The following is a 24,392-nucleotide window of genomic DNA, read 5'->3' on the forward strand; positions in this document are numbered from 1 at the left end:
TACAGGCGTGAGCCACCGCGCCCGGTCCTCACCTTATGTCTTTGTCAGTCTTCTATCCTCTAGCTTAAGGGTTTCCCTTTCCTTTCAAGTTCTAAAATTCGCTTCCAGGTCAGTTCATACGATTCTGGGTCAGTCCACACGATGGGGAAGATAATCTAATGAGACAACACCTAGAGTTTTGGACATAGCCTTTTCTACCCCTAGACTTGGCCGACTTCAGTTCAGTCTTGCCAGACTGAGAGACTGAACAAATGAACGAAAAGCAGCAGAGTGGCTACGGCTTGGGAAGAGCGTGCTCTGCCAGGAGAGCCAGCACAAAGCCAGGTGGGTCCCTGCGGTTTCTGGGCCAGGTCTGTGTCGCTTCACCAGGACGCTTGGGCTACCTGCGCTCCTTCCTCTGGTCCCCTGATGCCGTGACAATCTGTAAGTTGTTGCTGAGGACATCGTGCCTGAGGCTGGCTGTTGCCCCATGGACTCCACTTCACTGGCCATGGGAAATTTCCTTTGATTAAAAATCTTTGTCTCAGCATTTCTCATCTCATCAGGAGGCCCCCCAGGAGCTGTAAACGCACAGTGTAGAGGAAAATCCCACGAGATCAGGCTGGGAGACAACAAAGCTTGGCCAGCGAGGGCTTTGTTCAGAAGTGCCGCTGTGCTCTCTGGTCCTCTGTTCAATCCCCAGGAACTCAACCTGCTTACAGGCAAAGCCACATCCTTCTCAAGGACGGGGTTTGGCCAGGTGCAGTGGCTCACGCCTGTAATCCTAGCACTTTGGGAGGCCAAGGTGGGAGGATCGCTTGAGGTCAGGAGTTTGAGACCAGCCTGAGCAAGAATCATTTTCTTACCCCAATTCCCTATCCTTGAATCTCATTAGGGAGGTTTAGTTTAGGCAGTAGGAACACTTCCTTATGTCATGGACATTTGGGTTTTTGGTCTACATTGCATCCATTTTCTGTCTTGGGTTAGGGAGACACCTTTCCCTCTCACAGTTCTGAGCCGTGTAATTCTGTTGGGGCAGATCCCCTCTCTATCCCAGGGGAGGGAGTGTGACCCAGGCCAGGCCAGTCAGAGCATTCCTTGTGATTGGTTCAGGAATAGGCACATGATCCAAGCCAAGTCAATGAAGAAGCTTGTTCTTTTCCTGGATCTACTAAGTTTGGAGGATGCTGGGGCTGCTGGCAGCCACCTCACTATAGGTGAGACAAGAATCTGCCTGAGACTATGAAGCTAACGAAGATGAAAGAGATGGTTTCCTGACCATCACCTGAGCACCTGGATCCAGCCAGGCCTGAAGCTGATACTTCTGGCCTTTTCAGTTACATGAACAACTCCTCCCCCTCCTCCTTCTCTTCCTTCTCCTCTTTCTTATTCCAGTTTGAGGTGGGTTTCTGACACTTACAAACAATAAAATTTCCTGGACAATATGCTTATTGAGACTTTAGCACAACTATCACTTTGTACTCAGAATGAAAAGTGTTACATAGGTTCTGACATGCTTAACTATTTAATAAAACCCACCAGGCTGTAATCATGTACCAGATTTACCTTTAAACTTATAAAGGTAAAGCAGTGGCCTCAGATAAGAAGCGATTTAAGACCAAAGAACCAATCATAAGACAGGTAGTGAAACATTAAATGGAGAAATTTAGAACAAAGAAACAGTTCTCTAGCTATAGCAGACTTGAGTATAAGCCCCAAATTTCTGCTTCACAAGTTATACCAGGGAAAACATTCCAAAGTTTTAAAAGAAAACTTTCCAGTTGAAGAAACAGGTAAAAATTTTAACATATATTTGTTGTGTATATTATATGTTAATATTAATTTCCAGTATATTTATCAGATATGTCAATACTATTACATTACTATACATGGAAATGCATGTGTATATATACGTATACTTACAACCATATATTTCTAAGCATTGTTTTAAAGAGGTAATGAAAGACTGTTCAAAAGCTATTTTTTCTCTTTTTTTTTTTATTTCCCAGTCAACTAAGTAAACTATTAACCAGCACAGTTCCTGGAAAGTCGTAAGGGCTCAATCTACGATAGTTCTTTTTCCTGTCCCCAAGATCTCCCATCCTCTTTTTTTTAGCTCTTTTTTCAGAACTAGGTAAAATGAAAGAGGTGACATATCACAGTGTTATGAGTGGAGGTTGGTAAACTTTTTCTATAGAAAGCCAGGCAGTAGGTATTTTTGGCTTGGTGTGTCATATGATTTCTGTCTACAGTTCTGCTGTTGGAGCAGGAGAGCAAACGCAGGCAACACCAAAATGAATGTGCATGGCTGTGTTTCAATAAAACTTTAATTTACAAAAATGGGTGATGGTCTAGGTTTGGCCCTTGGGCTCTGGTTTGCCCACCTCTGGTTGAGAGCATGGGATCTGGCATTCGAAGGGATCGGTCCAGCTCCCTGCTCTGCCTCTTACCATAAGTGACCCTGACAAATGCCTTTTTATGCCTCATCTTTAAAAATAGGTATAATAACAGTTACTTCTTACTGTGTGAGAGCCAAATGGAACAATATATATAAAGTGCCTAGAATGCCTCCTGGCACATAATAAACGCTCATTTAAACATTAGCCACCAGGCATTTATAATCACAGTCATCAAAAAAGAAACCAAAAGGAAGCAATTGGATTAGTCCAGGAACTGCAACAACATCCCTGGTAAAAAGTTCGTGGAGGTAAATGAGGAAGCTCATGACTGAAATTGCATTTTCTGCCCTCACGGGTGGCTTTTGTTTTTACCCACATGGTATATTGTCCTCCATTAGGTCCTCCTCAAGTCATCAGGGTGCTCTGAGCTGTTAGGAGAAGCCTTTTAGACTAGAACTCAGGACTGGCCTTTAATTCTGGTTCTGGGATGTGGAACCTTGGGAAACTGATGTGTACCCTTGGGAAAGTCGCAGAACCTCTTTGAGCATCAGTTTACACAATGATGGGGTGGTCCCAACGGCCTCCATAAAAATTCTCTAGGGGGAGAAGGAGCCTGTGATTAATGTGTACCCGCCTGGCAGAAATTGGAAACTGAAGCTCAGAGAGGTTAAGTAAGTTGCAGTTGGAATTTGAACCTGAACTTGGATCTATCCTAGTCCAAAGCCTTTGTGTTCTTCACTGCATTCCAACAGCAGAGCTGAGGAGACAGAAATCATATGACACACAGAGTTAAAGCAGTGAGCAGAAAGGCATACGGGCTCACAGAGGAAGCTCCTTATGTCACGCAGGATGTCATGAGGTTGCAAGAGGGACAAAGGACCATGTCCAGAAGTCACATGGGAGTCTCTGGCTGGAATGGGAGCAGGACAGAGCAGGCTAACGCAGGTTTCCTTACCCAGCTGCTTTATGAGAACACTGCCACTGTTAACAGGACACCCTATGTTCGCAGAGATCATAAAGCACTAAAAAAAATCAACCAACAAAAATCATAATGGCAGGCACAATATGGCAGGTATGCCTGACTTTCTGCCTTCGATATCACATGTCTGACACTTAGGCAGAGACTCTACGAAATTACTTCGCGGTTGCTTCAGGGCACTGCAAATAGGCCTGCAAGTTATGTCCCGTACAACTCCAGGGGGCACCATCTGTGTGGACTATGCCACGGATGGCGACCCCGGAGCTGGGCAACAAGGGTGGCCCTTGGCAAAAGAGTATGACTTACACCACGTACTCCTGGGAATACCCTGGGTGCCAGTGTACTTTGTCGACCAAGAATTTTTCTTTATGTTTTTCCATCTTATTTGTCATTCCGTGGGTAATTTATTTGCAAAGGTGTCCACCTGGTCACTGGGGGGTCCTGAGACCTGTCTGTGCTCGCGGAGGCGGCAGGTGGCTGCTCGTGTGCTCTCTGCTTGGCTCTAAAGCTGAGCGAGATCACCGCCTATCGCGGGTGCCAGGCGCTGGCGGAGCAACTGACATACAGTGCCCATCTGATGCCACAGCCAGCCACACGGTGGGAACTATGATGGCCCCGATTTCACAGAAATGGGAACCGAGGCTCTGAGAGCCGAAGCAACTTGTGCACGAGCCCACGGCTGGGAGAGAGCAGGGCTGGAACCGCATCGGACAGCCTGACTTGAACTTCAGGAGGCCAGACGAGCCCCTGTGACGCCTGCAAGCACACTAGGCCCTCGCTGCTGCACCCGCTCCCCACCTTCTCATAAAACGGCTGTCACGCCCCTTTCTGTCATGGCCACCACAGAGCCCGAAATAAATGTGTCCATCTACAAACTCTTCGCTGGGGAATGAACAGTTAACTCTCAGGCTGTTAGGACCATCCTCCCCCAAAGGGAAGAGTCCTTGCAAACTCTACCCCAGGGAAAACATAGCTCTCTCCAGGGACCTGAAAATCAATCAGAAGCAAGAGCAGGCAGGAATCAAGATGGCCACAGAATTCTTAGAAAAATGGGGCCCCAAATGAGACAAGATTTGATAAGAGATGCTCTTCAATACCTTCTTTTTTTTTTGTTTTTTTTTAATGGTCCACAGATAGAGTTCATGAGGCAAATGGAAAGCAAATCCATAGGAATGCGTGTAACTGTCTACACGGCTGTCCTCGCTCTGGGCCTGCAAAGGACTCCTTCCCTTCCTCAACGGGAGCTTAGAGGACGCCCACAGGGAATTCTGAGAGGGAGCTGAGAGCACTTCCGTGAGGGGGGTGCAGGGATGGGGGTCTCCTGAGGAAAGCCCGGAAGAGACAGGCTCAGGCTGCTGAGAAGTGCCCGGGGCACTGGCCAGGGGAGTCCCTCAGCCAATGAAGCACATGCAACTGCATGCAGAAATCAGAATTTTAAAAAAATTCAGGTACAGCCAAGTGACTGTAAAAGTTTGTTTTGCTATATTTGAAAACCGGTTGATGAGACTGCTCTAGCTAGCATCGGACTAAATGATTTTCTCCCTGCTGTTATCTGCAAGTAGAGACGGAGTTTAATTGGCACTGACCAGCTGTGTGACGCAGGGTAAGTTACTTAACCCCTCTGAGTTTTAGGTTCCTTGTCTGTAAAACAGGGATCATGAGAGAGCACTGTCCTGGGCTGTTGTAACATTATATAAGGGAAAGCAGGTAATTTGCTTGTTAGTGGTTCTTCCTGCTAACATCACGATCCCATTGTAACAACTCTACTGGTTTCGTTGTCTTACAGTGTCTTCTTGCTCCTTTGGTAGCCAGAGGTGGAGATCTTTACCACTGTTTGCCATACTTGTGTGATTAAAACCAAGTGCCCTCCTCACATTTGTACCCTTAAGTTTACAGCTGCTTTAGTCCCAATAGCCACAAGGAGGAAGCAACCCAAGTGTCCGTCAATGGATGAACAGATAACAAAACGTGCTCTGCCCATACAATGGAATATTATCTATCCAGCCTTAAAAAGGAAGGGAACTCTGACACACGCTACAACATGGATGAACCCTGAGGACATTGTGCTAAGTGAAACAAACCAGTCACAACAGGACAAATACTGCATGATTGCACTTATACAAAGTACCTAGCACAGTCAAATTCAGAGGCAGAAAGTGGAATGGTAGTTGTTAGGGGCTGCTGGGTTGAGGAAGGAACAGGGAGTCCTTGTCTAAGGGGTACAGAGTTTCAGTTTTGCAAACTGAAAAGAGTTCTGTGGATGGATAATGGTGGCGGCTGCACAACAACGTGAATGCACTTAAAGCCACTGAACTGTACACTTAAAAATGGGAAAGATGATAAACTTTATGTTATGTATATTTGAGCACAATCTAATAAGTAAAAAACGCCAAGTACGGTGGCTCACACCTGTAATCCCAGCACTCTGGGAGGCCGAGGTGGGAGGATTGCTTGAGGTCTGAAGTTTGAGATCAGCCTGAGCAAGAGCGAGACCCCGTCTCTACTAAAAATAGAAAGATCAGCCAGGCGTGGTGGTGCGTGCCTGTAGGCCCAGCTACTGGGGAGGCTGAGGCAGGAGGATGGCTTGAGCCCAGGAGCTTAAGGTTGCCGTGAGCTATAATCATGCCACTGCACTCTAGCTGGGTTGACAGAGTGAGACTGTCTCAAAAAATAAAAAATAAACAATAAAAAATTGAAAACAAACAATGGAAGTACCTCAGAGGTTTCTTTTGGGGGTGGGGTGATGGACATGCTCCGAAAGTAGGTTACGGTGATGGTTGCACAACTCTGCAAAATTGATGGACTCGTACACTTAAAATGGGTGAAGTTTATGTTATGTAAATTGTACGTCAATAAAGCTGTTAGCAAGCAAGCAAACAAATGTCACATTCATGAGGAAGACTCGTGGGTGTGAAGGATATGCCCGCCATCTTGGTTGTAGTGATGGTTTTATGGGCGCATTCACACGGCCAAATCTATCAGACTACGTACTTTAAACATATGTGGTTTTATTATATGTCAGTTATACCTCAATAAAGCTGTGTTTTTAAAAAGCGGTGCAGTGTTCCAGATAAGAGTGAACCCGCATATTTTATTAAACAATGTCTCTTTTGATAGGGACTTAGGTTTCAGATTTTATGCCACTATAAAAATACTTCCATAAATATCTTTGTATGAAAAAAAGAAAAATACAGATATTCGTTGTGTGTCCTCCTCCTCCCCCGCTGGCAAGGCACCAACTCAGAATTACCTGGGGAGGGGGCCTGGGAACCTGTAATTTTACTGAACATTCCTCCCAGATTCTTGCAATCAGACACGTTAGGGAGACAGGCCCAAGCTTCACAGATGCGGATTTTCAGGCTATGGTGTGTTGAGCGTCTACTCGGACCCTGAGTTTCAGGCTTTGCAGACATTCTCTCAGTGCCGCGCACCATCGAGAAGGTAGAGACCCAGATGTGCAAAGAACCCTGGCCCAGGTCTGGGCTAGGAAGCATCCATCCCTGTCCCTCTCTGGCACACGCCTGCGTGCCCCTCCTCTCAGGAAGGTGCACGGTTTCAGGTGTCGGCCACTGCGCAACTCCTGCATGTAACTCCACGAAACGCCCAGGAGAGGGCGCCAAGATCCTCCTCCCCGGGACCCGCCCGGATGCTCAGAACTTCCAGGGCTGAGCCGTGCGGCTGCCACTCGTGTGCACAGCGCGAAATCACAGCCACACCGCTCTGGTGTATTTGAGCCCCGAGCTGCACAGAAGGCGACACCACTCCTTTATCCCGCAGTGGGCCGGACTCACCTGGGGTGGGTTTTCGATGACCAGTTCGTAGGTCAGCCCTGCAGAGCCAAACCTCAGGATGTCTCCAGGTATAAGCTTCACGGCCACATTCTGAATGTGGCATTCGTTGACAAACGTGCCGTTGCGGGAATTGAAGTCCTGGAGAACAAAGCTGCACTCGGCCTCATTATACTCAATGAGCGCGTGGTGGTTGTCGATGTCAACGGACTGAAATAGAGGAGGAGGGAAGCTGTAGCCATAAAACAAGTTAACTAGTGCCCACTGGGTGCCAGAATGTGCTAGATGTCACCAAGCTGACGTCACCACAATCCTCATTTTTAAAAGGAAGATGCTGAGGGATCAGAGAGGTTAAGTGACTTGCCCAAGGCTACACAGCTACTGCATGAAGGAGCCAGGATATGTGCTCTGTCTGACTCCAGATGTGGGGACAGGTACCCAAGGTGTTGGGTGGAGAATCAGGCAACACAATGGCAAAGAGAACTTGGGGGATCTTATTGGGCATTTAGCCAGGGAATTGGCCGATTTCTATTTCCCTGACCCCACATGGTGTCACTCAATGGCAGGACAGGAAGCAGAAATGTCCCCAAACACAAACCACAAAGGCCAGGCAACAAGTGACAAGTTCATGGAATAGGGTATGTATAGTTAAGGAGTTATTGTAATTCATTTGTTTGTTCTATTCATTTTTAAAATAACGTGTTTTGGCCGGGCATGGTGGCTCACGCCTGTAATCCTAGCACTCTGGGAGGCCGAGGCAGGTGGATTGTTTGAGCTCAGGAGTTTGAAACCAGCCTGAGCAAGAGCGAGACCCCGTCTCTACTAAAAATAGAAAGAAATTAATCGGACAACTAAAAATATATAGAAAAAATTAGCCAGGCATAGTGGCGCATGCCTGTAGTCCCAGCTACTCGGGAGGCTGAGGCAGAAGGATCACTTGAGCCCAGGAGTGTGAGGTTGCTGTGAGCTAGGCTGATGCCACGGCACTCTAGCCGGGGCAACAGAGTGAGACTCTGTCTCAAAAAAAAAAAAAAGGAAGTAACGCCACATTTCCCTGGCCGCAGGGCCCCGGACAGATGAGTGGAAATGTTCCGACTGCAAGCTGCAGGGCACATCGAAGTCTTTGTCTTCTAGGGGCGTGGGCTACCAGACACCCACTAGCCTCAGACTCTGCAACTATTTCCTAAGTTTATCTTCTCAGAGTGCTCCATCTAGCTTCCATACAGAAGTACTTGCACTTAGACATCTAAAGTCCCATAATATGACAATAACCAATAGCTTATATTAATAATGGAATATTTTAATAGGCATTATATAATAGAGTAGTAATATATTAATCAAACATTAAAATTTCCTAAGTGATTTATTGCATTGTCCCATTTCTTCTTCACAACAATCCAGAGAAAGGTTCCCCATTTTGTAGATGCAGAAACTGAGGCACAGAAGGATTGAATTTCCCCAAAGTCACCAGTTGACAAGGCTGGCTTGTACCCAGGTTTGCCTGATGCAAATGTCTGTGCTCTTAACCACTTTTCAAGTTCCCACCAAGTGCTTTGGCATCCAAAATATGAAAACACAAAAAAAGCTGGAGTAGCTTTGTTAATTACAGACAAAGCAGACTTCAGAGAACAGGGATAATGATAGGCATTAAATAATGACGAAGGGGTCAATTCTCCAAGAAGACCTAACAATCCTTAGTGCAACTAACAACAGACCGCCGAAATACACAAGGCGAAAACTGATAGAGCTGCAAGGACAAATAGACAGGTCCACTGTGATAGCTGAGGCTTCAACACCCCTGGGTCAGTAACAGACCCAGCAGGCAGAAAATTAGGAAAGACACGGATGAACTGAACAGCACCATCAGTCAATGGGATCTAATTGCCATTTATAGAATATTTCTCCCAACAGCAAAATACACATTCCCTCAAGCCCATATGGAACACTCACCAAGATATACCACATTCTGGGCCATGAAACACCTCTCAATGAATTTAAAAGAATAGAAATCATGCAAAGTATGCTCTCAGACTACAGTGGAATTAAACCAGAAATTAGTTACAGAAGGATAGCTGGAAAATTCCAAAATATTTGGAGTTAAACAATATACTTCAAAATAACACATGAGTCAAGGAAGAAGTCTCAAGAGAAATCAAGAATTATCTTAAGAAAATGAAAATACGACTTAAAATTGGTGGGACGCAGTAAAAGCAGGGCTTAAAGGGAAATTTATAGCATTGAATGCATATGTAAGAAAAGAAGAAAGATCTAAAATCAACAACCAAACCTTAGGAAACTAGAGAGAGAAGAACAGCATGAGCCTAGCACAAGCAGAACAGAAATAATAATTAGCAGAAATGAATGAAATTGAAAATAGGAAAACAGAAGAGGAAATCAAAGAAACCAAAAGTTGGTTCTTTGGAAAAGTCCATAAAATTAACAAATCTCTAGCAGGCTAACCAATAAAAGAAAGAAAGAAAGAAAGAAAAGAAAGAAAAGAAAAGAAAGAAAGAAAGAAAGAAAGAAAGAAAGAAAGAAAAAGGCACAAATTATTAAAATCAGACATGAAAGAGAGGCCATCACTACTGATCCTATGGACATTAAAGGAATGTTATGAATAACTCTTTGTCTACAAATTTGATAACTTGGATGAAAGGTACCAATTGCTTGAAAGACACAATCTACCAAAACTCACACAAGAGAAATAGATTATCTGAATGGGCCCTTATCTACCAAACAATTTGAATCAATAATTAATAATCTTCCAAACCAGAAAGCACTAGGCCCAGATAGATTCACTGGGTAAATTCTATCAACATTTAAGGAAGAAATGGTATCAGCTCCCTGCAATCTCTTCCAGAAAACAGAAGCAGAGGGAACACTTCTAACTCATTCTACGAGGCCAATATCACCCTAATACCCAAGTCGGATAAAGACATTACAAGAAAGGAAAACTATAAACCAGTATCTCTCATAAATATAGATGCAAAATCTTCAACAAAATATTAGCAAATAGAATCCAACAATGCATAAAAGGAATTATATACCACAATACCTGGGATTTATTCTAGCTATTCAAGACTGGTTTGACCTTCAAAATCGATTAATATAATCCATCACATCAACAGACTAAAGAAGAAAATAAATGGAGAGATATTCCATGCTCTATTTGTAATTCCCTAGTGAGGTATGACGTTTAGCATCTTTTCATGTGCTTATTGCCATCTGTACATCTTCTTTGGTGAGATATCTATTCAGATCGTTTGTCCATTTTTAATTTGGGTGGTTTTCTTATTGTTGAGTTTTAAAACTCATTTATTCTGGATACATGTTTATAGCATCTTTATTCATAATGACCCCAAACTGGAAGCAATCAAGACGCCCTTCAAAAAGTGAATGAATGAACAAACTGTGGTACACCCATACAATGAAATGTTAGTCAATGATAAAAATAAATGAGCTATCAAGCCACAAAAAGACGGAGGAACCTTAAATGCATATTGTTTAGTGGGGAAAAAAAGCTAATATAAAAGGGCTACACATTGTGTGATTCCAACTATATGAAATTTTGACAAAGATATAAAACTAAAGAAAGATTTGTAGCCAGGGGGTCAGGAGGAGATGGGGAGAGATGAACAGGTGGAGTACAGGATTTTTAGGGCAGGAAAGCGATTCTGTATGATGCTATAGTGGTGAATACACAACATGTCTATGTCAAAACCGTAGAACTTTATAATACAAGAGTAAATCCTAATGTAAACTATAGGCTTTAGTTAATAATAATATATTAATATCGATTCATCAATTGTAACAAATATACCATGGTAATGCATGATGTTAGTAACAGGTGAATCTCTGTGTGTGTGTGTGTGTGTGTGTGTGTGTGCGTGCATGTGTGTGTGGTGGGTGGAAGGGGTGGGATATATGGGAACTCTCTGTACTGTCTGCTCCCTTTTCCATAAAGCTAAAACCGTTTTAAAAAATAAAGTCTATTAAACAAATATTAAAACACATCAGCTCTTTGGGAAATGCTACCTACGTCATCTTCATCTCTATTCCTACTGATCACATTTCTTTGTGCTCTATGAACCCTTGATAACCCACCAAAAAGATAAATTCTACACGTTGCATTTTGTTTTTTCTCTTCCCAAGTCCCATCCCTTTCAGCTCCTCAAAAGCTGTCACCCTGTGACTAAGAAATCAGAGCGATGGCCAAGTTTAGCAGCTCACACCTGTAATCCCAGCACTTTGGGAGGCCGAGGCGGGAGAATTGCTTGAGGCCAGGAGTTTGAGACCAGCCTGGGCAATACAGTGAGATCCTGTCTCTACAAAATAGTAAAAAAATTAGCTGGGAGTGGTGGCACACACCTGTAGTCCCAGCTGCTCAGGAGGCTGAGGGAGGAGGATCAATTGATGCCAGGAATTCGAGGTCATGGTGAGCTATGATTGGGCCACTGCACCCCAGCCTGGATGACAGAATGAGACACTGTGTCTCTTAATAAGAAGAAAAGAAAGAAAGAAAGAAAGGAAAAGCAATAATCAAAGCAAGAGGTTTTGGATAACAGCACAAAATGGGACAAGCCTCTGCCCCACATCAGGCCAAGGGAGCGTTCCTGAGGACTGCCTGGTTATACAGCTCCCTCCCACATTCTGACAATTTCAGAACACTCTTGTTGGTCAGGAGCCCTGCTGCTAATACAGGCTGAGTGTATAAGCTCCACCCCGCCGAGCTGTCTCACTATGAGATAAACTGTTGTTTTGTTTTTATCATTATTAGCAGCTAACATATTTTGAGAGCTTCCGTGAACTGGGCCCTGCCAAAGCACATTGCGTTCACTCCCTCATTTAATCTGCACAATAGCTCTGTCCAGGGAGCTCTATTATAGTCCCAATATTACAGACGAAGAAGCTGAGACTCAAACGGTGAAGGGAGAGAGCAGCATTGCCCTGACGTTAAAACCAGACAAAGACATTACGAGAAAACTGCAGACCAATGTTCCTAATGAATATTGATGCAAAAATCTGCAACAAAATATTAGCAAACAATTCAACAGCTCATTAAAAGGATTATACACCATGACCAAGTGGGATTTATTCCTGGAACGTAAGAATGGTTCAACATATGAAAACCAATCAATGTAATACACCACATTAATAGAATGAAGGGGGAAAAAAACCACATGATCATCTCAATTGATGGAGAAAAAAACATTTGACAAAATTTAACATTCTTTCATGAAAAAACACTCAACAAACTAGGAATAGAAGAAAACTATCCCAACATAATAAAGGCTGTATATGAAAAGCCAACAGCTAACATCATACTTGGTGGTAAAAGACTAAAAGATTTTCCTCTAAGACCAGGAACAAGGCAAAGACGCCCATCCTTACTACTTCTGTCCAAAGTAGTACTGCAAGTCCTAGCCAGAGCGAGTAGGGAAAAAAAACCCAAAAAAAAGCCATTCAAAATATTCCAGAAGTAGGGCCACCTATAATCTCAGCACTTTGGGAGGCTGAGGTAGGATCGCTCGAACCTAGGAGTTCGAGGCTGCAGTGAGCTAGGATCACACTATTGCACTCCAGACTGGGTGACAGAGCGAGACCTCATCTCAAAAAAAACATGCCAGAAGTAAAGTCATCTCTGTTCTGAGACAACATGATTTTATTAATATATGTAGAAGCCCTAAAGATTCCACACAAAAAACCTGTTAGTATCAAGGAATGAACTCAGTAAAGTTGCAGGATACAAAATCAGCACAAAAATCAGTGGCATTTCTATATACTAATAATGAACAATCCAAAAAGTAAATTATGAAAGCAATTCCAGTGACAATAGCATCAAAAATAATAAAATATTAGAAATAAACTTAACCAAGAAGGTAAAAACTTGTATTAATACACTGAAAACTTTAAAATGTTGCTGTAAGAAATTAAAGAAGATACAAATAAATGGAAAGACATCCCATGCTCATGGACTGGAAGACTTAATATTTTTAGAATGTCAATACTACCCAAAGTGATCTAATAGAGATTTAATGCAATCCCTCTTAAAATCCCAATGACATTCTTTTTCATAAATAAAAAAAATTCATCCTACAATTCATATGGAATCTCAAAGGGAACCTGAATAGCCAAAACAATCTTGAAAAAGAAGAACAAAGTTGGAGGTTTCATACTTCCTGGTTTCAAAAGTTATGAAAAAGCTAAAATAGTCAAAACAGTGTGGTACTAGTATTTACATCAGACATACGGAACCGCGAAATAGAATAAAAAGCCCAGAAATAAATCTTTGCATGTATGATCCATTGATTTTTGACAAGGGTGTCAAGACCATGCTGTGGGGGAAAGGACAGTCTTCAACAGACGATGCCGGGAAAACTGGATATCCACACGTAAAATAATGCAATGGGACCCCCACCTTACATCATCAACAAAAATTAGTTCCAAACTGATTGAACATCTAAACGTAAGTGCTATAAAACTCCTGAAAGAAAACATCGAGGAAAAGCTTCATGACTTTTGACTTGGCAATGATTTCTTAGATATGACACCAGAGCACAGGCAACAGAAGTAAAAATAGATAAACTGGGCTCCATCAGAATGAAAACTTCCACCCATCAAAGGACACAATCAATGCAGTGAAAAGCCAACCTATGGAATTGGAGGAAATATTTACAAATCATGTATCTGAAAAGGAGTTATTATCAATAATATAAAGAGCTTTTACAGCTCAGCAACAACAAAAACAAATAATCTTATTAAAATGTGCAAAAGACTTGAATAGGTTATTTCTCCAGAGAAGATACACAAGTGGCCAAAAAGCATATGACAAGATGCTCGACATCACAATCATCAGGGAAATGCAAATCAAAACCACAACGGGATACCTCACACTCCTTATTAGGATGGCTACTATTAAAAAAAAAACAAAAACAAAAACCCAAAAACCAGAAAGTAAGTGTTGGCAAGGAAGTAGAGAAATTAGAACCCTTTGTGTACTCTTGTTGGGAATGGAAAACAGTGCAGACACTATGGAAAATAATATGGTGGTTCCTCAAAAAATTAAAAATATGATAGAATTACCATATGATCCAGCAATTCCACTTCTGGGTATAATTCAAAAGAATTGCAAGCAGGGTCTCAAAGAGATATTTGTACACCCAGGCTCACAGCAGCATCATTTACAACAGCCCCAAAGTGGAAGCAACCCAAGTGTCCATCAACAGATGAATGGATAAACAAAATGTACTATTAATACATACATACAATGGAATAGTCTTCAGCTTTAAAAAGGAAGGGAATTCTAACACATGCTGCAACATGGATGAACTTTGAGAACACTATGCTAAGTGAAATAAAGTAGTCACAAAACACATATTGCATGTTTCCACTTATATGAGGTACCTAGAGTAGTCAAAGGCAGAGAGACAGAAAGCGGAGTGGTGGTTGCCATGGGCTGGGGCAGGAGGAGTGGGGAGTTTAATGGGTATGGAGTTTCAGTTTTGCAAGATGAGAAAAGTTCTGCAAATTAGTTGCACAACAATGTGAATATACTTAACCTTCTGAACTGCATACTTACAAATGGCTAAGATGGTAAATTTTATGTTATATGTATTTTACCAGAATTTTTTGAGAAGGTGAAGTGACTCGCCCAAAGTCAAGATGCTAGCACCTGGCAATGTCCGGACTCGAACCCAAGCTCATTCCGAAATCCGGATCCTTGACTTGTATCCTATGCTTTTCAGTTTAGAGTGATTTCATAATGAGAGAGGAGGGGATGGAACTGAATATAGAAAACAAATGCATTTTTTAAAAGCCTCTGGTGTTTAAATATGTTATTAAAGTATACAGTGAAGCCAGCGAAACAATGAGACTTTAAAACCTCCACTAACAACAAAAGTCCCCTCTAAGGAGCACTGCGCTTTGAGGAAGCCTCCCAGAGAAGCTGTGGGTTGCAAGGCCGCTGCCAGGCTCAAAACATATCTGGAATCTTCCGTCGGAGCCGAGCCGGTTTTCAATCTCACATCCTCTGGAACTCGGAAGTCCACGCTTGGACAGTAACCTCCCCTCCCCACTTCCCAGCCTGGGTCCCTGCTCAGGGTCCCTGCTCCTTCTCACCAGCTCCTTCCAGCCCGTCTCCGCCCCACTTCCCAGCGCCTCACCCTGCTGGTCTTGAGCCTGGTCCGGTCCGGACAGACTGCCCCCCACCCCAGGGGCTCTCCAGCCGCCAGGTCCTGGGCTTCTCCTTCCGTGTCGCTGGCGGCCTCCTCTGTCCTCACCGCCCATGCCCGCCAATGTCTTCCAGTGGCGACTCCTGATCTTCCCTCCTCCTCCCTGTGCCCTCTGGGTGCCCCCGCCGCCGGCTCCTTGCCTTCTGGTGTCCGGTTGGGTTTGGCTCAGAGAGATCTGAGACTGGAGCAGGGAGGAGGGAGACTGCTGGGACATCTATTCCCCCAACTCCCCCACCGTGGGGTCACCAGGGGCGGGCTGTGACGCTCCGCCAGAAGCCATAGCTCCTGCCAGCTCTCTCCGCCAGCCCTCTAGGTCTCCAGGTTCGGGGAACTGTCGTGTCCCCTCTCCCTCAGGCCCGGGAGCTGCTCACTCACTCTGCCTCTGGGCGCTGCACGATTGCTTATGGTTTCCCTAAATCCTGTGTCCCCTGCAAGAGTCCCCTTATTAAACTCGCCTTGGTCACTCCACACCGTTTGAGTGTGGCCTCTGCTCCCCGCCATCACCTGGACTTCCCAGCATGGAAGCTCCCAGGATGACCTTCACGTCCCCTTCCCTCAGCCACCAAGGGCTCCGTGTCATCTTGCCTTCGTCCCTCCCACCCTGGTGCTCCCTGCTCATCAGCCATCTCTTCTGTATCTTCCATCCCACCAGGACCACCGCTCACTGCCACCCACCCTAAGGACCTGCTCACCGTCTCCCCTCCTAAAGATGCCTCCGCTCCCTCATTCCTTTCCTTTAACATGGGGCTGCTCCAGGAGCATTCCTCTCCCGAGTCCTCAACCCACCGCCCTCCGGGTCTTCCTCCACCCGCCCTTGCAACAGTCACTGGGGGCTCTCAGCCTCCCTGGCCTGGTCTCTCGGTGGCATGTGGACTTGTCAGAGGCAGGCGTGTGGCCCGGTGGCTAAGGTGGCAGGAGGGCAGGAAGGCAGGAGAGCATCGTGGTAGTTAGACCACTTTCAAGGTGGGCACCTGCGCTCAAGTCCAGCTCTCCTACTTCCTAGAGGTCTGACCCTGGGCAAGTGACCTGTTGGAACCTCAGTTTCCTCATCTGTGAATGGGGATAATAACAGAACAGTCCTTACGAGTTTGTGGTGAAGATTAAACGAGACCACACATATAAAAGCACTTGGAAGAGTACTTTAGCACATATAAGAGATGTCAAAATGCTCACTATTATGAGCAAAAGGATGGGCTCTGGAGCTAGAAAGCCTTGAGTTCAAGTCCTACCTCTGCCACTTTCCCACTGTGCAGCCTGGGGCAAGTTTCTTTGCCTCTCTGAGGCTGCTTCCTATGCTGCAAAAATGAGTTTGATAAGCTATACCTCAAAGGACTGACAAAAGACACTGTTTGGAAAAATTCTCAATATGGTTGGATAACATTTTTGAAACTAACAGGTGTGTGTGTATATGCACGGGTATGTATTTTTTTTTTTTTAGAAATGGGGTCTTGCAATGTTGCCCAGGCTGGAATGCAGTGGCTATTCATAGGTACCATCATAGTACACTGCAGCCTTGAACTCCTGGACTCACGCGATCCTCCTGCCTCAGCCTCCTGAGGAGCTGGGGCTACAGGCATGTGTGTGTATTTAATCATATTTCTTTTTACTTTTTGGTCCTTGGCCATCTGCCCCCGACCCCCACCCTTCGCTGCCTTAGGAAAGGGACATTATGCAGAAGCAGTAAAGACTGGGGTTTCCAAAGAAGCAGGATGTGAGGAAACGGCCAGGGCCCTGGGAGACAGCGAGGCTGGGAGCGTAGGGAAGGAAGAAGCTCGTTTGCTTTCCTCCTGCCAGCGAGCACTTACCCAGCCTCCCCGGGAGTCCGGAGGAGCAGGCTGGCCCTTCAGGGGTGGCTCTGAGCGCTCCCAGCATCAGTGCGACCCTGACAGGGAGGGGAGATCTGAGAGTCCCAAGTGGTGGAGATGCACTGGGGGCTGGGGGGACGTTGAGCTGAGAAGGTGAGCGCCACGTGGGCCCCCTAGGCAGGTGCTCGTGGCAGAGTAGCGAGGACTCATCCTCTGCACCCATTCTGGACGTCCTCTTTTCCTGAAGCTCCTGTCCCTACACAGTCCCAGACTGCCTGAGCATGAGCCCCAGCCCTCCACACCCTCCCTGTGAGGCCTTGGGCAGGCTGCTTGGTCTGTCTGTGCTGCAACTTTCTCATCTGTAAAAGGGGGAAAATGACAGTCCCTGCCTCTAGGGTTCTCGTGAGGATTAAATGAGGTAAGACACAGGAAAGTGCAAAGAACGGTGCCTGGCACAAAGTAAGCGTGCAAGAAATGTTAGCGACAACGCTGCCCTGCCAGCTCGTCTGCTGGCTTTCTCCACCGCCAAAAGCTCTCAAGGCCGGTCCACGGCACCACCTCGCTCCCTCGCAAGGGTCCAGGCAAGAGATGGGGGTAACTGCGGCTGGCAGGGTGGTCGCTCAAAGATGTCCACGTCCTGATCCCTAGAACCTGTGAATATGCTGCATTATATGGCAAAAGGGATCGTGCAGATATAATAAAGATCACCAGTGAGTGACATTAACATAGGGGATTGTCCTGGATTATCCGGGCAGGGCTAATACAAACACACGAACCTTAAAAGCAAAGGACTGAAGCTGAGAAGGGCCAGCAAGGAGGTGGCGGCCTCGGCCCCATCACTGCAGAGAACTAAATTCTGCCAACGGGCCTAGAGGCAGACAATCCCCCAAAACCTCGAGAGAAGAGCCCGGGGGGCCAACACCTTGATTGTGGCCTTGAGTGACCAGGGGCAGGGAATCGGCTGAGTCCACCCAGACTTCTGACCTACAGAACCGTGAGATAAAAGATTATGCTGTTTTAAATAGAAAACTAAAACAATAACAAAAATCCGTTATGATATATACTGCGTGCCAGGCACTGCCCTGAGCACATCACAATGATTCAGTCTCGCGACAGAGTTACTGCGTGGTCCCAAGGGAAAAAAAAAAAAACCGCCGCCCAACAAGGCCGGGGAAACCCCCCGAAAACCCAAAACCCAACCGGCAAAACCCGGAACCGAGCAAGGGGCCCGGGCCCAAGTCAAGCCCCTGAACAACCCGGTCCAAAACCCCCCCGCCGGTCCTCCCCCAACCCAGCCGCCCGCCGGTGCCCGGGCCCCCCCCCAAAAAAAAAAACCAATCCCCCCCAACCGAAAAACCCGTGGAAGAAGGGCCAACCTCCAAAAAAACCAAAACGCAAAAAACCGGCCCGCCCTAACGGGCCCCCTCAAAAGCCGAACACAAGGCCAACAACCCCTGGCAAGCCCGGCCAAAAGGGTCAAAACCAACCCCCGGCCCTTGCAAAAGCCGGTTCCTAAGCCCGGAAGGGCCCTTCCCGCCTGCTCTGCCTGGCAAATCCCAGGCTTCTCTTTAGAGAGGCGGCTCAAGCCTGAGGAGCTGTCCCGGACAGCCCAGACAGGATCCTTGAGGGTCCCCCGCTGCAGCCCCAGCGGGCCTCCTCCCAGGAGAACATCGCGCAGCCTGGGTCAACATTTCCTCTTGACCCACACCAGAGGGCGCCACCTTGGCGTGTTGTGTCAGTGAGAATCGCAAAAAAATCCAGTTTGTTGTCCTGCAGACAAACCTCATTTAGGATTCGACTCTGGAATTTCCCTTGCTTAGTCACTGCCTTATTATCTCAATTAACTCACAAGAAATTTCAGACATTTAGATTTTTAGATGTTCCCAAAAGCCAAATTTACACTCAAATCATGAAGCATCTTTCCCTAGAAGCTTTGAGTGAGCCCCACGTCTGAAACTCAGCCTCTCCATCCCCGACTAGCTGTGTGATTTGGGGGAAGCTACTTAAGTTTTCTGAGCCCATTTTCACATCTTTACATGAGGATAATAATGACAATTGCAGTTCCCACCCCACAGGGCTGCTCTGAGGTTGCAATCCAGTAATAACACATGCAGCGTGTACGCAGAACACATAGACAAGATCATGCGAGACACCTAGTAATTAGTCTACGCGTGGGAGCCCTGGCTGTTTGTATTATCTGTGCTCGTCAAAATATTACAATCTTCCACCTCACACCCATTAGGACAACTACTATAAGAAAGAAAAAAAAAACCCAGAAAATAACAAGTGTTGGTGAGGATGTGGAGAAATTGGAACCATTGTGCACCGTTGCTGGGCAGGTAACACGGTACAGCCACTGTGGAAAACAATACAGCGTTTCCTCAAAAAATTAAAAATAGAATTACCATATATCTGGCAATTGTACTTCTGGGTACGTACCCTAAAAAATTGAAAGCGGGGTCTTGAAGAGGTATTTGTACACCCATCTTCATAGCAGCATTATTTGCAACAGCCGAAAGGTAGAAGCAACCCAGTGTCCACCAACAGATGAATGGATAAACAAAACGTGGTCTAGACACACAATGGAATGCTACCCAGCCTTCAAAAGCAAGGGGACAAAAAAGGAAGGAAATGCTGACACATGCCACCCTGTGGATGAACCTTCAGGACATTATGCTCCATGAAATAAGCCAGTCACAAAAAGACAAATACTGCATCATTCAACTTATATGCACCTGCAACAGCCAAATTCAAAGAGGCACAAAGTTCAGAGAAAAGGACTAGATCACAATCTCTTTGTTTTTATTGTGGTAAAATACACATCAACATCAAATCTACCATCCCCGTTTTTAAGTGTACAGTTCAGTAGCATTGAGTGCACACTGTTGTGCAACCACTACCACAATCCATCCAGAGAACTCTTCGTTTTGCAAAACTGAAACTCTGTACGCATTAAAGAATAACTCCCGCCCCCCTCTCCCCTGCGCCTGGCAGCCACCATCTTTCTGGGGGAGAAGGCACTTTCTGTGTCTTTGAAGGAGGGCTCCACCTGCTGGAGGACTGACGCGCCCACCCAGGGCACATCCCCAGGGCTGAGCGTGCAAGCGCAGCTGAGGCAGGTGGAAGCGCAGACAGCCGGACTTCCCCAGCGCCTGCTTCCTTCCGTGGATCCTGTCGCAGGCCCAAGAGGGTTGGTAAACATCTTTATCCAGGCCCACCTGTCACCTTATCTCTCAAAACTGAGGGACTCACTCCTAAGAGAAATGCAAATTAAAATGACAGGGATACCATATTCACCTCTTAGATGAGCAAAGATCGAACAGGTGGGTATCGCGCTCTGCTGGGGAGGGGCGCACCCACCGCCGGTGGAGACTAACCCCGTAAGCCCTCGCTGGAGGGCAACGTGGCGCCACCATCAGAGCTACAGACGCAGCTGCCCTTTGACACAGCACGTGGACTCGTGCATCCGGGAAACATGGAAGTGAAAGGCAATCGGTGCAGCATTGTTTAATAATAATAATAATAATAAGATAATGATGTAGGCTCCGATGGTTCTTTCATCATAGGCAGCCCAGAAGTGGCAGGTGCCAGGCAGAGGGTCAAGACTCTCTGGGCTGGATGGTTCTGGTGTGTTTGCTCCATCAGTCTTGTGCCCCGACCCTCTGATCCCACATGAGGCGGGGCTGATGCCTGCTACAGAGAACGTCGCCTGCTGAGAAAGGAACCAGGCAGCAGGACTCTGGCCACGAAGCGGGGAGGCGCAGCAGCACCGGCACTTCCTCCCTCGCCCCTGCAGTTGCGGTCCTTTGCTTTTCTCCTTCATCTCCGCCCTCCCAGCCGGCACTGAGCTGACGCCCCTGCAGCTCAGCTGTAGAGGGAGTCCTGAAACCTGCCCAGCGCAGGGCGGGGCGAGGTGCTGGGAGGGGGTCAGCTCTCTCCCCCTTAACCTTTGCTTCTTTTCCTCAAAGTTTATTGATACAGTAGACAAAAATAAAAATAAAGACCAAACAGGAGCTCCCTCGACATCAGAAGGGAAGGTGCCCTGCAGATGGAGCAGAGAGGGGGGCACGTCAGGGCAGGGCTCTCAAGGTGTGGCACCGAAGCATCTCCGTGGGGACTCCCCACCTCAACCGGAGGGGCAGAGAAATGGGCAGATCCCCGGCCCCACCCCAAACCCACCGCGTCAGAACATCTAGGGGTTCTTGTTTAACAAGCACCCTAACGCATGTGAAAAATCTAACCACCATCGGCTTGCGACACGCCTTCATTTTGGACAGATTGAGCCCCTTTCTCATCGGCATTTAAATAACGGCCACATCCAACTATAAAAGTGACAGTTCCCAAACCATGCCACGCCATACGGATCCTGATCTACAAGGTCTAGCTCTGAAATGAGCGCAGCCAGTGGCTGGTGGAGGGGAGAGTCTAAAGGGCACTCCGGTTTCCAGTCTGCAGGAGGCCAGAGCAGCCGTTTCAAAATGCGGGCTCCCGCTCGCTGGAAACCCTGAAGTGCCTTCTTCCCATTGCTCTTCGGATAAAGACCAACATCCCTATGGTGGCAGGAAGCAGTCCTGCCTGCCTCTTAGCTCTCCTCCCCCTTCCCACTCTGACTTCCACACACACTGGTTTTCTTTCAGTCTATCAGGCTCACTATACGCTCCTCTACCCCAGGGCCTTTGCACATGCTGTTCCTTTAGCATTGCAATGTTGGCACGTAACTATTCCCGCTTCTGCGGGATCCTTCGACCCATGTCTCTCTCTCCTCGCAGCTTCCTGATTGCAGGGGCCATGTGTGATTCCAGCCATCGCCATATTCCCAAGCTTGCCTTGTGCTGGGGCTCCGGGTAAATATTTGCAGAATGAATGAATGATAACAACAGCAAAAACAGATTTCTAACCATTGGGAGAAACTAGGTGAAGGGTATAACTTCAAAATAAAGGCTTACTATTGCCATTAAGGAACCAAACTCCTTACACGATGCAGAAAAAAAGTCCGGAGGGCAAAACCCTGCAAATATCTATATTGACTATGCCTGAGTCATATGATTACAAAGTGACTTTTATTTTCTTCCTTATACTTTGCTTTCTCCTAGTTTTTAAAAAACAATAAGCATGTAACTACCTTCCATTATCAGAAAATGGAAATGATTTCAAAATAGAACACCAACAATCAAAATAATATGTCAGCCTTGCGAATGAGTATAAATCTTTAGCAGCAAGGCTACCTGTTCTTTAGGATTTATCCAGGTAAACAAACAATCCTTTCTTATTTGCTAAGTGTAAGAGGCGGGTAATTTCAAGGCTGATTTTTTCTTTTTTTTTAGATTCCCAAGCTTTATTTAGTGGAATGACTTCTAGTGTAACAAATAACACAAATGATACATTGATTGTTGAACTATTAGTCAGTGTGGCCTGCAGCTGATCAAGCGTGACTCTTAGGCTAATCAGAGAGCCCCGGTGCAGGCGTCAGAGGGGCACTTTCCATCTCGTGGTATCTTACGAAACTGAAAGATACTGACACGCCTGTAGGTTTCATTTCTTCCAAACAGACCTGTGTCCCCATATCCCTTCTTAAAGCGAATCTCCTCTCCCAAATCGATTTAAGCTTTGGGAGGAGGGTTTGTCGAAGAGAAGATATAAAAACCCATTAAAAGTCTATTCACGAAGCATCTGGCAATTCATGTTTCATCTGTTCTCTAGGGAGCCAGTGTAAGCTCGTGCTCCTGGAAACACAGCTGATTCCTTCATAAATCAGTGTGACTGTGGCTGATGGTGGGGACTTACTTTTTAAACTAAGGCCAAGGAGCAGTAAGCAGTCAATTATTTTCATGCAATAAATGTGACTCGATTTCCATCTATATAATAATTTCCCTCTTCAGTTCCCTTTTCCAGACAGTTTGTTAATATCAGTGGGTCCCCATCTCAACCCTGTGTACCCCGGAGAATTCTCAGTCTCCATTGGATGAGACCATAATAATGATCATGTTCTCCTCTACTTAGCACTCTGTGCCGTGCACTTTATATGCATTTTCTCGTTTAATCCCCACAACAACCGTGTGAGGTAAGTTGTTCACAGACAGGGAAAATGAGCTCAGAGTGATTAAGTAATTTTCTTGAAGTCACACAACCAGAAAATGGCCCAAAGACATTCAAATCCAGGTCTATCTCCAAAGCCTGTGCTTTTAAAAATTACTATAGTTTTCTAATATCATGATCAGGTTCAAAACAGAGATCCTTGCCTCTGCCTTGGCCATACAGGAAGTAAAACAACCTAAAATCTCTCTCTCATTATGATACAGAAGAAATTGCAATTCTTTTTCTTTGTTTTTCCCACTTTGTGCACTGAACGGTTTTTTTCTGTGTCCTTGTAGGGAGACCACATTACGGATGAGAGTCTCAAGTGGAGGTATATTGAGTTATTCTTAAATCTGTAGAGTTTATGACAAACACTCTCAGAAAACTAGAAATAGAGGGAGAACTTTCTCAAGTCGATAAAGAACATCTACAAAAACCCCATAGTTAACATCATATTTAACGGTAAAGGACGGAATGCTTCCTCCCCAAATCAGAAACAAAGCAAATATGAAGATTTATACTGCATCTGCCACTCTTATTCAACAGAGAACTGGAAGTCCTAGTCGAGACAATATTGCAAGAAAAGGAAATGAAAGGCGAACAGATCAAAAAGAGAAAAATAAAACTGTTCTTATTTGCAGATGACATGGTTATTTACATATAATATCCCAAGAAATCTATAAAAAAACCTTCTAGAAAATTCAGTTACAGTTGCAAGATAGCACATAAGCACACAAAAAATCAACTGTATTTCTGTTGAGTATCCATCACTTTGATAAGCACATAAAAATCTAAATTAAAAAATCAATTGCATTTCTGTATACTGGCAATGAACAGGTGGGCACTGAACTTAAAAGTATAATACTATTTACCACAGCTAACAAAGAAAGAAAAATACTCGAGTGTAAATCTAACAAAACATGTGTAGGACTTGTATGCTTACAGCTACAAAACACTCATGAAGGAAATCAAAGAAGACCTAAATCAGTGGAGGAACATACCATGTTCACAGATTAGAAAACAACATAGTAAAACATCAATTCTTCCCATATCGATCTATGGGTTTAAATACAATTTCTATCAAAATACCAGCAAGACATTTTGTAGATATAGACAGATTTATTCTAAAACTTATA

The 24,392-nt window shown here is 45.4% G+C and overlaps 1 protein-coding gene across 1 annotated transcript in view; it reads right to left on the reverse strand.

The window, feature by feature from the left end:
* Positions 1-24,392, reverse strand: part of FHAD1 (forkhead-associated (FHA) phosphopeptide binding domain 1) — a 117,496-nt gene that overhangs the window by 90,909 nt on the left and 2,195 nt on the right. The window contains exon 2 of the mRNA XM_012662483.1: positions 7,149-7,355. Within this exon, the coding sequence (XP_012517937.1) occupies positions 7,149-7,355 (207 nt within the window). The remainder of the gene's footprint in view (positions 1-7,148; positions 7,356-24,392) is intronic.

Source organism: Propithecus coquereli, unplaced genomic scaffold (assembly GCF_000956105.1).
Source record: "Propithecus coquereli isolate 6110/MARCELLA unplaced genomic scaffold, Pcoq_1.0 Scaffold77, whole genome shotgun sequence".
Classification (NCBI taxonomy): domain Eukaryota; kingdom Metazoa; phylum Chordata; class Mammalia; order Primates; family Indriidae; genus Propithecus; species Propithecus coquereli.